The sequence below is a fragment of the Nycticebus coucang genome, chromosome 10, assembly GCF_027406575.1.
Source record: "Nycticebus coucang isolate mNycCou1 chromosome 10, mNycCou1.pri, whole genome shotgun sequence".
NCBI lineage: Eukaryota > Metazoa > Chordata > Mammalia > Primates > Lorisidae > Nycticebus > Nycticebus coucang.
The window spans coordinates 48,923,720-48,940,390 of record NC_069789.1 but is presented as its reverse complement, the minus strand read 5'-3'; the positions used below and the strand labels follow the sequence as shown (position 1 = coordinate 48,940,390).

Below are 16,671 nucleotides of genomic sequence, written 5' to 3'. Positions count from 1 at the left end.
AAGAATAGAGCAGGAAGCATCACTTTATCAGACTTCAAGCTATATTATAAAGTTATAGTAACCAAAACAGCATGGTACTATAACAAAAATAGAGATACAGACTTACGAATCAGCACAGAGAACCCAGAGATGAAATCATCCTCATAATCCCAACTGATTTTTGGCAAAGCAGATAATAACATACACTGGGGAAAATGATCCCTATTCAATAAATGGTGCTGGGAAAAGGATAGCCACATTTAAAAGACTGAAAATAAAAAAAATAAATAAATACACACACAAATAAATGAAAGACTGAAACAGGATCCACACCTCTCACCACTCACAAAAATCAATTCATGATGTATAAAAGACTTAAACCTAAGGCATGAAACTTAAACCTAAGGCATGAAACGCTAGAAGAAAATGTTGGAAAAACTCTTACTAAGGTTGGCTTAGGGTAAGAATTTATGAAGAAGACCCCCAAATCAATCACAGCAACGACAAACAAACAAATGGGACTTTGATGAAATGGAAAAGTTTCTGCACAGCCAAGGACACAATCAAAATAGTAAATACACAACCTATAGAATGGGATAAAATATTCGGATCAACTTTCCAGGCCAGGCGTGTGGCTCACACATAATCCCAGCACTTTGGGAGGCTAAGGTAGGAGGAGTGCTTGAGCCCAGGAGTTCCAGACCAGCCCGAGCAAAATAGTGCAACTCCATTTCTACAAAAGAGTAGAAAAAATTAGCCAATGGTGGGGGTGCATACTTGTAGTCCCAGTTACTCCAAGGTTGAGACATGAGGATTGCTTGAGCCCAAGAGTTTGAGGCTGCAGTGAGCTTTGACAATGCTACTGCATTCTAGCCCACCAGGAAAGCAAAATCCTATCTCCAATTAAAAAAAAAAAGGAGGGCGGTGCCTATGGCTCAGTCGGTAAGGCGCCGGCCCCATATGCCGAGGGTGGCAGGTTCAAACCCAGCCCCGGCTGAACTGCAACCAAAACATAGCCGGGCGTTGTGGCGGGCGCCTGTAGTCCCAGCTACTCGGAGGCTGAGGCAAGAGAATCGCTTAAGCCCAGGAGCTGGAGGTTGCTGTGAGCTGTGTGATGCCACGGCACTCTACCGAGGGCCATAAAGTGAGACTCTGTCTCTACAAAAAAAAAAAAAAAAAAAAAAGGAACTAGGAATCCAGGTGTAGTGACTTCTGCCTGTAACCCTAGAACTTTGGGAGTCCTAGGTGGAAGGACTGCTTAAGACCAGGAGTTTGAGACCAGCCTGAGCAACTCGAACTCGTGAGCTCAAGCTATCCACCTGCCTCGGCCTCCCAGAGTACTAGGATTATAGGCGTGACCTACTGCACAGGGTCAAGAGTGTGACCCTGTCTCTAAAAGTAGAAAAATTATCTGGGTGCACTGACAGGCATCTGTAGTACCATCTACTTAGGAGGCTGAGGCAGGAAGATTGCATGAACCCAGGAATCTGAGGTTGCTGTGAGCTAGACTCATGGCCATGATATTCTAGCCTGAGGCTCTGTCTCCTTTTTTTGTTGTTGTTTCTTATTTTGTTTTTTTGTGAGACTTTGTCTGAAAAAAAAAAAAAGAGAGAGAGAGAAATAATTATAACACACACAAGAATGTATACACAATTTAAGAAAGGAATTGTATTAAAATTGTAATAGTCGGGCGGCGCCTGTGGCTCAGTCATTAAGGCGCCCACCCCATATACCGAGGGTGGCGGGTTCAAATCCGGCCCCCAGCTGAACTGCAACCAAAAAATAGCTGGGCGTTGTGGTGGGCGCCTGTAGTCCCAGCTACTCGGGAGGCTGAGGGAAGAGAATCGCTTAAGCCCAGGAGTTCGAGGTTGCTGTGAGCTGTGTGATGCCATGGCACTCTACCGAGGGCCATAAAGTAAGACTCTGTCTCTACAAAAACAAACAAACAAACAAACAAACAAATTGTAATAGTCGGCCAAGTGCAGTGGCTCATGCCTGTAATCCTAGTACTCTGGGAGGCCGAGGCAGGTGGATAGCTTGAGCTCACGAGTTCGAGACCAGCCTGAGCAAAAGTGAGACCCCGTTTCTACTAAAAAGAGAAAAACTGAGGCAAGAGGATCACTTGAACCCAGGTTGGAGGTTGCTGTGAGCTATGATGCCACAGCACTCTACCCAGGGTGACAGCTTGAGACTCTGACTCAAAAAAAGAAAGTACAATAGTCAAGTCATATTTGACTTCTGCATTTACAAGAGATATAAGATACACATAAAAGATAATAAATATTATTAATACATAATAAGTGTGTGTCTGGGTGTGTATAAACATGGATTGATTTTTGAATCTTGATCCAACCTTAAATTCTCAGAGAAAACCCACTTCTTCATGATGTGTTATTTCTTTCTTTTTAGAGACAGAGTCTTACTATGTCGCCCTCGGTAGAGTGCCATAGCGTTACAGCTCACAGCAACCTGCAGCTCTTGGGCTTAGGTGATTCTCTTGTCTCAGCCTCCCCAGCAGCTGGGACTACAGGAGCCCACGGTAACGCCCAACTAGTGTAATTCTTTTATATTCTTTTTTACATTGCTGGATTAGATTTGTTAATATTTTAGGGATTTTTCCATTTATGTTTATATGAGATATTGCTCTTTAATTTTCTTTTCTTGAAATGTCTTTGTTTTATAGTAGAGTTGCCTCACCCAATAAATGATATTCTTTTGTCTATTTTTTGATGAGTTTTTGCAGAATTGGTATAATTTCTTTCCTAAATGCTTGGTGGAACTCACCATTGAAATCATATTGGCTTAGAGTTTTCTTTATTGGCATTTTGAATGAAAAATTAAAGTTTGTTAAAATGCAACTATTAAAAATTGTCTGTTTTGAACAGGCTTTGTTAGTTTGCTTTTAAGAAATTTATGTATTTCACCTGCGCTATCAAATTTATTAGTATGTATTTTTTTCACAAAATTATAGGATCTGTAGTGATGCATGTCCTTCAATTCTGGATATCTACACATTATGTTTTCTTTTCTTCTTGAGCCCCTTGGCTAGAAGTTTATAAATTTTCTAGATCCCCCTGATAGAATCAGGTTTTGGTTTCATTGCTTTTTCTCTATTACTTTTCTCTTTTTCTGTTGCACTGAGTTCTTCTTCTCTTTATATTTTATTCTTATGTTTGCTTTGAGTTTACTATGTTCTTTTTTTTCTAGTTTCGTTTTTGTTGTTGTTGTTCTTACCCTTGGTAGAGTGCCGTGGAGTCAAAGCTCATAGCAACTTCAGACTCTTGGGCTCAAGTGATTCTTTAGCCTCAGCCTCCCTAGTATCTGGGACTACATGCACCCACCACAACACTTGGATTTTTTTTTTTTTTTTTTGTAGAGACAGAGTTTCACTTTATTGCCCTCCGTAGAGTGCCGTGGCGTCACACAGCTCACAGCAACCTCCTATTCCTGGGCTTAGGCGATTCTCCTGCCTCAGCCTCCCGAGTAGCTGGGACTACGAGCGCCCACCACAACGCCCGGCTATTTTTTTTGTTGTTGCAGTTTGGCCGGGGCTGGGTCTGAACCCGCCACCCTCGTATATAGGGCCGGCGCCCTGCTCACTGAGCCACAGGCGCCGCCCCTGGATTTTTTTGTTTGTTTGTTTGTTTAGCAGGCCTGGGCCAGGTTCTGACCCAGCAGCCCCAGAAGCATGTGGCCGGCACCCTAACCACTGAGCTATGGGCACCCAGCCTCTTTCTTTTACTTTACTTCTTTTTTTTTTTTTAGAGACAGTCTCACTTTGTTGCCCTCGGTAGAATGCGGTGGCATCACAGCTCACAGCAACCTCCAGCTCTTGGGCTTAGGCGATTCTCTTGCTTCAGCCTCCCAAGTAGCTGGGACTATAGGTGCCTGGCAGAATGCCGGCTACATTTTTTTTTTTTTTTGAGACAGACTCTCACTTTGTCACGCTCATAGCAACCTCAAACTTTTGGGCTCAAGTGATTCTCTTGCCTCAGCCTCCCTAGTAGCTGGGACTATAGGCACCTGCCACAAGGCCCGGCTATTTTTTTTTAGAGACAAGGTGTCATTCTTTCTCAGGCTGGTCTTGAACCTGTGAGCTCAAGTCAATCCACCTGCCTTGGCCTCTCATAGTGTTAGGACTGCAGGATAAGCCACCACGCCTGGACTTATTTTTCTAGTTTCTTAACATTATTGGCTCATGATCTTTCTTTTTCTTTTTTTTTTTTTTGTAGAGACAGGGTTTCACTTTATGGCCCTCGGTAGAGTGCCGTGGCGTCACACAGCTCACAGCAACCTCCAACTCCTGGGCTTGAGCGATTCTCCTGCCTCAGCCTCCCGAGCAGCTGGGACTACAGGCGTCCGCCACAACGCCCGGCTATTTTTTGGTTGCAGTTTGGCCGGGGCTGGGTTTGAACCCGCCACCCTCGGTATATGGGGCCGGCGCCCTGCTCACTGAGCCACAGGCGCCGCCTGGCTCATGATCTTTCTTCTTTTTTATCATAAGCCTTTGGCTATAAATATCCCTCTAAACATTGTTAGCTGTGTTCTACAATTTTTACATTTCAAATTTCATTCAATTCTAAACATTTTAAAGGTCTCTTTGTCATTTATTTTTTGACCAGTGATTTTTTAGAATTATATTTTTTCCATGTATTTATGAATTTTACAAGATAACTTTCTGTTATTACCTTCTAGTTTAATTCCCTGAGGTCACAGAGCATATACAATCTATACTAGTCTTTGAAAATTTGTTAATGTTTATTTGATGGCCCAAGATATGATGTCTTGTGGAATGTTTAGTGTACATTTGAAAGGAACATGTTCTCCTGCTATTGAATGATGTGTTCTCTGTATGTTCATCAAGTAGAATCATCTGATAGAGTTTTTCAGGTCTTCTATAGCCTCACTGATTTTTTTTTTTAAGAGTTTTTTTATTTTTATTATTTATTTATTTATTTATTTATTTTTTTTGTAGAGACAGAGTCTCACTGTACCGCCCTCGGGTAGGGTGCCGTGGCGTCACACAGCTCACAGCAACCTCCAGCTCTTGGGCTTACGCGATTCTCTTGCCTCAGCCTCCCGAGCAGCTGGGACTACAGGCGCCCGCCACAACGCCGGGCTATTTTTGTTGTTGTTTGCAGTTTGGCCGGGGCTGGGTTTGAACCCACTACCCTCGGCATATGGGGCCGGCGCCCTACTCACTGAGCCACAGGCGCCGCCGTATAGCCTCACTGATTAATTTGTTTCCTTGTTTTTATCAACTACTGAGAGGTGAGTGTTGAAATTGTAACTGTAATTATGGATTTGTCCATTTGTTCTTTTAGTTCTCATGATTTTTGCTTTATACGTTTTCGAAGTTTCATTATTAGATACATATGCATTTGAAATTGTCATGTCTTCTTTATGAATTGACCTTTTTAACATTAAGTTTTGTTCCTTCTGGTTCTTGATAACATTCCTTTTTTCTTAAGTCTTTTCAGTAGTGCTTATGTGGGACATCCTTTCCCATTCTTTTATTGTTAACCAATGGAATTTTGTAAATTAAAGAAACCCAGAGAAAGTAGCAGAGGAATTTACTAAGGAGGATCTCAAATATCTAGCTAATGTAATTAACTGGAGAGTAAAACCTCTCATAGAGATAGAAACAGGTTTAAGAGGGAGAAATGAAAGTTCAGAATTTGATCTGTTCTGTTTGCAGTCTTTTTTTTTTTTGGATAGAGTGCTGTGGCGTCACACGGCTCACAGCAATCTCTTAACTCTTGGGCTTACGCGATTCTCTTGCCTCAGCCTCCCGAGCAGCTGGGACTACAGGCGCCCGCCACAACGCCGGGCTATTTTTGTTGTTGTTTGCAGTTTGGCCGGGGCTGGGTTTGAACCCACTACCCTCGGCATATGGGGCCGGCGCCCTACTCACTGAGCAACAGGCGCTGCCCTGTTTGCAGTCTTAATTGGATATCTATTTAAGGACGTATGCAAGGGGAGTTGAGTCCTGGAAGAGATACATGCCTGGAAATACACATTTGTGAGTCAACGGGTATAAAGAAAAAAAAGATCCAAAGTTAAAATCCTGGGCGGCGCCTGTGGCTCAGTGAGTAGGGCGCCGGCCCCATATGCTGAGGGTGGCGGGTTCAAACCCAGCCCCGGCCAAACTGCAACAAAAAAATAGCTGGGCGTTGTGGCGGGCGCCTGTAGTCCCAGCTGCTCGCGAGGCTGAGGCAAGAGAATCGCGTAAGCCCAAGAGTTAGAGGTTGCTGTGAGCCGTGTGACGCCAGGGCTGTCTCTACAAAAAAAAAAAAAAAAAAAAAAAAAGAAAAGAAAAGAAAAAAAATCCTAAGAAATAAGAATATGAAAGGTTCTGGAAAGAGAAGAAATCAAGAAAGAAGAATGAAAAAATAGTGAGTTTTCTGAGTGCAAAAGAAAAAAGACAGACAATGCTGACTTATATGCTAAGGAGAGAAGAGTTTTAAAAAGGTGGAAATGGGCCAGGTGTGGTGGCTCATGCCTGTAATCCTAGCACTCTGGGAGGCCAAGGCAAGTGGATGGCTTGAGCTCATGAGTTCGAGACCAGCCTGAGCAAAAATGAGACCCCCTGTCTCTACTAAAAGTAGAACTGAGACAAGAGGATAACTTGAGCCCAAGAGTTGGAGGTTGCTGTGAGCTATGATGCCACAGCACTCTGTACAGGGTGACAGCTGGAGATGCTCTCTCAAAAAAAAAAAAGGTGGAAATGGTCAGAAACTTTGAAAAAAGTCTGCAAATATGGGGTAAGATGAAGTCATTAGAAACTTTCGGTTTCATATTAAGAATATAGTAGTGTAACCTGATTGAAGTGGATATGAGACTAAATGGGTGATGATACAATACTAACGTAGGTTACTTTAAAAACGACTTTGACAATGAGAAGAAAGAGAAAGAAAAGAGGAAAAGAAGGCAGTACAAATTATGTCCCTCATCCCCTTTTCTGCCTGGTTAACTCCAAATTCTCCTCCAAGATTCAGCCATAGAAAAGGTTTCTATCAGAAAGTCTTAGGTCAGGCGTCCTCAAACTTTTTAAACAGGGGGCCAATTCAGGGTCCCTCAGACCATTGGAGGGCCGGACTATAGTTTAAAAAAAAAAACAACTATGAACAAATGCCTATGCACACTGCGCGTATCTTATTTTGAAGTAAAAAACAAAACGGGAACAAATACAATTCACACCGCTTCATGTAGCCCGCGGGCCGCAGTTTGAGGACCCCTGGTCTTAGATAATCATGCATTGTGAATAGATGAGCTCTATAGTATTCCATATATGCATTTGTCATGACACTTATCACAGTATATTTTAATTATGTCTTCTTTTTTTTTTTGGAGACATAGTCTCTCTCTGTCACCCTGGGTAGAGTTCTGTGACATCTTAGCCCAAAGCAACCTCAAACTCCTGGGCTCAAGTGATCTTCTTGCCTCAGCCTCTCAAATAGCTGGATCTACAGGTGCCCACCACAATGCCCAGCTGGTTTTTCTATGTTTAGTAGAGATGTGGTCTCACTTTGCTTAGACTGGTCTCCAACTCCTGAGATCAGGCAATCCACCTGCCCTGGCCTCCCAGAATGCTAGGATTATAGGACTGAGCCACCACACCCAGCCAATTGCATCCTCTTTATTTTTCCTACAAGATGGTTGGTGAGCGCATTTTTGGGGGGACCATTTTTGTAATTCCAATGCCTACTTAGCATGATGACTGTCACATAGTAAGTAAATGGGGAATTTAGGTATGATAAATGAATGATAGATTCAGGTTTATGTAGGCTGAGAAAAAGGAACCACTGGTGAGAAAGAGATTAAATACGCAGAAAAGGAAGAGAAAGAGATTAAATATGCAGAAAGGGAAGTCCAGATGTAACTGGACTTTGGAACAGAGTTTTTAGGTCTGCCAAAGAGCATCAGACTGTGTACATGTGGAGTGACTAGTTTTGTCTACAGAAAAGAAGCCATATTCTGTAAAATAATTTAAAGAGATTTATTCTGAGCCAAATTTGAAGACCAGGATCCACACCCAAGAAGCCTTGAGCAAGAGGACTTGCTGTGGAGGGGTTACAGTTTGGTTTTAAACATTTTAGGGAGGCATAAATTATAGGAAAAGTCATAAATCAATATGTGGAAGGCATACATTGGTTTAGCCCAAAAAGGTGGGACATCTCAAGGTAGGGGCTTACAGGTTATAGATGGGTTTAAAGATTGTTTAGCTGGCAGTTGGCTGAAAGTGTTAGGCATTATTTAATAGACCAGGAATCAGGGAATATGAGTTAATGAGTTCATGAGTCACAAAAGACATCTCTAAGCCTGCAGGGGGACGTGAGGCATGTCTGATCAGGCTCCTTTCTCATGGCTAGCAACTCAGTTTTAGGGATCCTCCAGCTCAAGAGGGGGTCCAGTCAGGAGCTGAGGGGGAAGCCTTAAGAATTTATTTTATTTTGGGCGGCACTTGTGGCTCAGTCCGTGAGGCGCCGGCCCCATATACCGAGGGTGACGGGTTCAAACCCGGCCCCGGCCAAACTGCAACCAAAAAAAAAAATAGCTGGGCATTGTGGCGGGCACCTGTAGTCCCAGCTACTCGGGAGGCTGAGGCAAGAGAATCGCTTCAGCCCAGGAGTTGGAGGTTGCTGTGAGCTGTGTGAGGCCACGGCATTCTACCGAGGGCCATAAAGTGAGACCCTGTCTCTACAAAAAAAAAAGAATTTATTTTATTTTTATTTATTTATTTTTGTTGTTGCAGTTTGGCCGGGGCTGCGTTCGAACCCGCCACCGTCGGTATATGGGGCCGGAGTCCTATTCATGAGCCACAGGCGCCGCCCAAGAATTTATTTTAGTTCACAGTCTTAAAAATGAGGAAGGAGTATCTGTACATCTCTAATTGTCATGGAAGTGTGAGAAGATGAAGGAATTGGTACTAAGTGCATCAGCTTTTTCTTCCTCTTTTTTTCCTGTAAAGGGGTGGAGAAGGGCGGTGCCTGTGGCTCAACGGAGTAGGGCGCCGGCTCCATATGCCGGAGGTGGCGGGTTCAAGCCCAGCCCCGGACAAAAACTGCAAGGAAAAAAAAAAAAAAGGGTGGGGGTGGGGGAAAAGAGTAGGGTGGCAAGAGGAAGAGGAACGGAGAATGAAGAGTATGGCAAGGACTTGGAATGAATATTTTGGGAAATGAGAAAGAACCCTGATCACGAAAAAGTAGAGGAATCGCCAAGCAGTGGACAGCAACCAGCTGAAACTAGAAACTCCATTTTTGTAGGGGCATGGAAAGGTCATGTGATTTCCCCCCCACGCAGCGCTCCCCACCCCCAGCCTCCAGATTTTAGAACTTGAAGGGATTTAAAAGACTGATGTAGAGTTAGTGGCTTGCTGTGCAGATGTGTTACAGAAAGAGAGGTGCACAATTGAAAGGGATTTGTCTTAGAAATAAGGGATATGTCTGAGTGTTGAGATGTTGCTGTGGGCATGTAAAATTTGAAACAATAAGCCGTTGAGTAAAGAAAGAAAATGCTGAGGTATCCCACCATCCCTTCACGTCTCCACTTTGTATGATAAAAAGGGCGTGAGAAGACCAAGCCATCTCCAGCGTAGTGTGGCTGTAATAGTTCTCACAAAAGCTAGAAGGTAAAGGAGCCAGTGCACAAAGAGAGTTAGTTGTAACATCTTCGGTCTCTGCAGCGACGGAGAAGGCAGTGCTATCCCCTAATCTTCACCCACCCGTCAGCTCCATGCATTCTAAAGGGGCCAGAATCTAGATGGAGTCTCTCTCCCCCTCCGCAGCAGAACAGCCTGACCCGGAAGCTTCTCTGCCGACCCGGAAGCGGAGCTGTACGGCGGAGCCGCCGCCGTGGAGCCACCGCCCCCTCGCGGCTTTGCAGCTGCGTGGGGAACCTGGACCGCGGCGGCGCGGAGTTGCCCCGATGGTCCACGGCGGCCGGCGGCAGAGGCAGCGGGAGGATGACTTCTTCCCGGGAGCGGGGTGCCGACCTGGCCCGTTTCTATACTGTCACCGAGCCCCAGCGACACCCACGGGGCTACACAGTGTATAAAGTCACCGCCCGGGTGAGTGCTGGTGTCTCGCGTCGGTAGGAGTCTGTGTCGGGACCCGAACGGAGTCCCTGACCCTGGGTCAGAGTAAGGGTGGGATTGGGTGCTGTCGGGACACGCGTCGGAGGAACGCTAGGGTAGTGGCTTGGTGTAGAATGCCCAGGGCTCCCCTGGAGTAGGTCGCGGTAGAGTCCGGGTTCCGGGGTGGGGCAGTGGTTGATGATTTAAATTTGTTGACTCAGTCCCCATCCCATTTGGACTTTTTCTTTTGAGTTCGAAATTTGCAGTAGTGGTTTTGCTTGCGCCAGGGAATAATGCAGACTTAAAAATGTTAATTTGTGTATTATTTGGCTTGTGTAATAGAAGACATGTAATATTTTATCCTTTATTCAGGATCAGGTTTGCTCTGAGGAAGATAGATCCTTGGGAAAGAGGTCATTATTAGGCCACCAACCAGGAAGTTCTGGATTTGGGCTGTGCCTAGAAAAAAGCAAAAAAAAAAAAAAAAAAGAAAAAAAAGTTGGGAAACTCATTTTCATTAACTAAATGACCCAATTTTCATTTTATTTATTTTTTTTGTTTATTTTTTTTTTGAGACATAGTCTCACTCTGTGCCCTGGGTAAAGTGCTGTGGTGTCATAGCTCACAGCAACCTCAAACTCTTGGGTTCGAGTAATCCTCTTGCCTCAGCCTTTTTTTTTTGTAGTTTTTAGCCGGGGCTGGGTTTGAACCCACCACCTCCGGCATATGGGGCCATCGCCCTACCCCTTTGAGCCACAGGCGCCGCCCCTATTTATTTATTTTTGAGACAGTCTTAGGACGTCACCCGTGGTAGAGCTGTCACAGCTCACAGCAACCTCAAATTCTTGGACTCAAATGATTATCTTGCTTCAGTCTACCAAGTAGCTGGGACTACAGGTGCCCGCCACAATGCCCCGCTATTGTTGTTGTTGTTGTAGTTGTCATTGTTATTTTTTAGCAGGTCCCAGCCCGGCTCAAACCCGCCAGCCCCAGTGCATGTGCCTGGCGCTGTAACCACTGAGCTACAGGCCCGAGCCTAAATGACGCAATTTTTAGTATCCACTTTGTTTATGTTTCATTGCTCTTGTCTTGTGTTCTGCATCTCCCCTCTCAGAAAGTAAGAATAATAAAATAAGCCTATATGCATGCAATGGATGTATATTATGTGTGTATACTTGGCATTTTGTACACATCACCCAATTTAATTCACATTTTAATGATGAAGAAACAGATTCAAGGAACATTAGTAACATTGCAAGGCAGTAGTAGATTTGGGATATGAAACCAGTTCTGCCTAACTCTAAATTATATAAAATGTTAAGAATTAACTCTCATTTTAGAAGAAGAGAGGTGCAGATTAAATAGTAATAGTATAATAATATATATTTGGAGGATCATATGTGATTGAGAGCTCAGGAAATGAGAAGACCTTAAAGGTAAAGTAGATTTAGATCTGAGTTTGAAGCATGAGTGAGAGTGGCACATTGCAAATGGAAATTGCGCTTGAGTCAGACAAAACAGGTAGGATGGATGAACAAGTTCCTCGAAATGGAATGAGATGAACAGACCTGATTATTGCAGATTTCTGTACCAAGCATAGGGTCAAGTTTGCTTCTCCCTGTTTGCAAGTAAGATTGTTAAATAGGTGGAGTGTTTCAGGTTGTGTAAGAAGTTTTGTGATATTAAGGAGCCCTTATTACACCATTCTTCATGCCTTTGTAGTCATTGGACCAAACATCTAGGCTCAGTTTCCTAAAAAACAGTTTGTGGAATCAGAACAATTTTCCACATACATAACATTCTCCTCACAGCATCCTACTTATCCCTTATTTTAACACAAAAATTATATGTGTGTTGTATTAATCTGCTTACATGTGTATGTCTGTTAATAGATACATATAGAGCATTGGTATTTGTTTCCCGTATATGAACTAATGAGGCAGTGGTTCTCAACCTTCCTAATGCTGCAGTGTATTTTCATTGTTAAAAAGGGGTTGTGACTGACAGGTTGAGAACTGCTGTAAAGGCAGTGTGCCTAAAAACATAGTTGAATGCTTTCTTCTCTATTGTAGGCAGCACACCCAATAAATGTTTAGTTCCAGACACTATATGCCATGAGGGGTATAAGGCTGAATGGACCTTTCTTTCAGGGATTCTCATAGCAGATGAGAGTTTGCTGTCTTTAAAGAAGTGTAGTATAGGAAAGAAAAATGTTAAGTGCCCTAAAGTAGTAACTACAGAAAAGAGCTGTGGAAATTCAGATGTTACTCTAGGGATCAGGGAATATGTACTAGTTAAGATAGGTGGTGAAAGATGGAAGAAATCTAGAAAAGGGGAGTGCATCAAAGTTAGATATTAAAAGGGTAGAGGCCATAAAGGCCTGGAGGTATGAATGTGTGTGGAACTTGAATAGGAAGCACTTGAGGATGGCAGTTACTGGTATTCCTACTTTACAAAAGAAAAGTTTAACCAAATTAGATCTTAAAAATCTAAAGCTGTGATCCATTTACTGAACTAACTGTTTTTGTGTGTTTGTTTTTTATTTTTTTGAGACAGAGTCTCACTCACCGGCCTTGGGTAGAGTGCCATGGGTAGAGTGCCATTTTATGACAATAAGTTCCAGGATAAAGTAGCATTGCCTTAGAACTAACTAAATCCATATAATATGCATGCTACATATTGCTATGGTTATATGAATTTAAATATTGCTTATATTGCTCTTTTACCTCCCTATGAATGTTTATGTCATTTATTGCTTATGTTACAGATTTTGTTTAAAAATTTAAGGTTTGAGGGTCAACAAGGAGATAACACCATAACTGTCCTTATAAATGAGTAAAATATTTACTTTTTGAGAGTTATGGAGAAAAACATCTTTTCTCAGGAGAACTAACCAGGTAAGTAGCATTAAGATAAAGATTAGGAATATGTTCTGTATGTTTCCTACTACTGATATAACTCTAGCTTCAAGAAACAATTTCTATATTTTTGATTCTTGTGTTAGTGAAGGGAAATCAGGAAATGGAGTTGGTTAGGCTAAAATAGGAATGGTTAAAAATTAAAAAACTACATGACCCTCCCCCCACCCCCACTTAAGTAACTTTCTTTTTCCTTGATGTTGCCAACCTCCAGACCCAGGCCAATAAGGTGTGTATCTTAAGGAAGTGAGTGAGTAACAACCCAGGAGGAAAAAGATAGTGTTCCATTATTAAAGTAAAGATTACTTTGATGTTGCTGTAAATTAAGTTTTGGATTACAGTTGTAATTCCCTAGTTCCTTTTCTTTGTAACTTTCCTTAAAAACTACTGTGTTTGTAGCTAGGGCAAAACAATCTTGGAGGGGCTATTCTTGCCATTCTTCAGATTGCTGGTTCTCTGATAATAAAGTTTGGTGGATGTGTCCTCCATCTCTGCATCTTGGCTGAACAGTGACGGGGGCTGGACCGCTTTGGTAACACTTGGAGTGTTATTTCTGTAGCAAGAGAATTAGAATCTAATGTTAAATTTAGTATAGCAAAACAGCTTTTTCATCTTCTTAAGTTTCCTTTTTTTTTTTTTTGGCAGTTCTCTGGAACTTGGCTGGCAAGCTTAGATAATTTTGTGACTAGTTTCAAATGTGCTGACAGATTGATTAGTCAAACTCTGTGTGGTTTGTGTTCTTACTTTATAAAAGGAAAGGTTAAGTTTTTTTTTTTTCTTAGAAATGGGGTCTTACTATATAGTTCAGGCTGGATTTATGCTCCAAGGGCTCTGGGATCCTACCACTTGAGCCTCCTGAGTAGCTGGGACTACAGGTACTTACCATGCCTGCTGCTGCTTATTTTTTATCTATAATAAGAATCTCTATTGTGAATTGGAAAATATTTTTGTAAATTTCCTTTGATTCCTTAGTGGGAGGAGACACAGGTATGAAAGAACCATCAGTAGCCAGGCCTGGTGGCTCATACCTGTAATCTTAGCACTCTGGGAGGCTGAGGTGTGTGGATTGCTTGAGCTGAGGAGGCCAGCCTCAGCAAGAGTGAGACCCAGTCTCTACTAAAAACAGGAAAACTACCTGGGCATTGTGGCAGGCACCTGTAGTCTCAGCTACTCAGGAGGCTGAGACAAAAGGATCGCTTAAGCGTAAGACTTTGAGGTTGTTGTAAGCTATGACACATGGCAGTTTAGCCTGGACAACAAAGGGAGACTCAGTTCTTGAAAAGAACCGTCAGGCCTGGCATCCTGTAGTTCAGTGGTTAGGGCACTGGCTACGCACACACGGGTTGGTGGGTTCCAACCCGGCCTGGGCCTGCTAAACAAACAACAACAAAATAGCAGTGTTGTGGCATGCACCTGTAGTCCTGGCTACCAGGGAGGCTGGGGCAAGAGATTTGCTTGAGCCCAAAAGTTTGAGGTTACTGTGAGCTGTGACGCCATGGCACTCTACCCAGGGCAATAGCTTGAGGCTCTGTCTCAAAAAAAAAAAAAGAGGCTGGGCATGGTGGTACATGCGTGTATAATCCAGCACATTGTGAGGCCAAAGTGGGAGTTCAAGATTAGTTTGGGCAGTGTTCAAAATTAGTTTGTGAGACCATGTCTGTACAAAAAAATAGAAAAAATAACCAGGCATGGTGGTTAACTGCCTGTAGTCTCAGCTACTTGGGAGGCTGAGGCAGGAGGATCACTTGAACCTGGGAATTTGAGACTACAGTGAGATAGGTAGGATTGGGCCAAGGCACTATGGCTTGGCCAACAGAGAGATACCCTATCTATAATAAATAAAATGACTTTAATGAGATTAAAAATTTTATCTTTAAATTTGTTTCTATAGCCTATCCTCTTTTGAATAGCTGTCATGTGCAGCTCATAATGGTTTTAACATTATGTAATGTTCAGTTCATAATGGCACTTGTCTTTTAAAAGATAATTACTTTCATACATGCATCACTCATTTTTCCCTTATCCCTTGGCAATGTCGGACCACCATCGTTTGATATATTTTTAAAATGTAAAAATGACGCTTTTTTCCTCCTAACAGAATTATTTATGTTCATTTGTCAAAATCAAACTACAGAGAAGTAAAAAGTATAAGAATTAAAATCATCTGTAACCTCACTAGCCTGAGACCTTCTAGTTTTCAGTTGTTGCTTTCTCCATCATGTAGTTCCTCTTGTTTTTTAGTGCAACTGTTGGTTCTGTGTATCAGCATTTGTCTTATTCACTTCCATTTTAAAATAAAATCTCTTCTTCTATCTCAGTGGCCCATCTCATAGCAAAGCCAAACTTCTCAAACACTTTGTACTTAGTTTTCTTTTCCTTACTTCTGCCTGGTCCTTCAGGTGTTAAGGGTTCCCTATCATTCTGTTGTTAGGTTCCTCATCTTAGAATGAGGAAGGCTCCAGAGGAGCCTTTTCTGAGTGATTACACCTATCTGCTCATGACTCCCAAATTAATAAATCTTCCTTCTTGCTATTAGACCCAAACTTATCTTATGGAACAACTCCAATTAGATGTCTCATAAGCATCTACAATGAATATGCTAAAAATTGAACTTCTGTCTTGCCTCAGAACTGCTTCCTCAGTCCTCACTGCAAGGACTGGCCCATCATTTGCCCAGTTGCAACTAGTTTTTCCAGTGGGAATGTATAGAACATTTGTTATAGAAAATTATTTTTGCTGAAGAGGCAACCCACAATATGGGAGAAATACGGCACTCTACAGAGAACGACAAAGTGAGACTGTCTCAAAAAAAAAAAAAAAAAAAAGAGCCATCAGCAGTTTTGGTGGTTTCATGCTAAGTTTACAGAATTCTTATATACTATATAGATTTCTCAGCAAAATATAGCGAATGGTGATTTTTGCCAGTATTTCCATGAGTATGAAAAGCAAAAAGGTAGGCTTTTATTCTTAAAAGATAGTGCTACCACAGGTGGCGCCTGTGGCTCAGGGAGTAGGGCGCCGACCCCATATTCCCAGGGTGGCCGGTTCTAACCCAGCCCTGGCCAAACTGCAACAAAAAAATAAAAATTAAGGGTGGCGCCTGTGGCTCAGTTGGTAGGGTGCCGGCCCCATGTACCGAGGGTGGCGGGTTCAAACCCGGCCCCGGCCAAACTGCAACCAAAAAATAGCCGGGCGTTGTGGCAGGTGCCTGTAGTCCCAGCTACTCAGGAGGCTGAGGCAGGAGAATCGCCTAAGCCCAGGAGTTGGAGGTTGCTGTGAGCTGTGCGAGGGCCATAAAGTGAGACTCTGTCTCTACAAAAAAAATAAATAAATAAAAAAATAAAAATTAAAAAAAAAAAAGACAGTGCTACCTTATGTCTTTATTTTGTTCACATTGAGGCATAATTTACATACAATAAAATTCACCAATTTTAAGTTTATGATTTGATGAATTTTGATAAATGGATGTAGTTGCAGCACCCACCACCACAGTCATCAGTGCACAAATTTCCTTGAGCTCCTTTACATTTTTCTCTTCCTACCACCTGTCTCTAGGCAACCACTACTGGTTTGATTTCTGCCATTATACATTAGATTGCATTTTATATAAAAGGAATCAGGCAGTATGTTAGTTTTTTAGGTCTGATTTCTACCCAGCATGATTATTTAAGATTTATCCATGTTGTGTATTTTCTTTCT

General features: G+C 42.5%; 1 protein-coding gene across 3 annotated transcripts in view; it reads left to right on the top strand.

The window, feature by feature from the left end:
- Positions 1–9,808: 9,808 nt before the first annotated feature.
- Positions 9,809–16,671, top strand: part of RPS6KC1 (ribosomal protein S6 kinase C1) — a 207,923-nt gene continuing 201,060 nt past the window's right edge. For 2 of the 3 annotated variants that reach the window (XR_008383087.1, XM_053605715.1), the window contains exon 1: positions 9,834–10,048. Coding sequence is in view for 2 of the 3 variants with exons in the window: in XM_053605715.1 (XP_053461690.1) it covers positions 9,944–10,048 (105 nt within the window). In the remaining variant the exon portion in view is untranslated. Of the gene's footprint in view, positions 10,049–16,671 lie in introns of all 3 variants that reach the window. The other variant, XM_053605714.1, reaches the window with a different exon arrangement.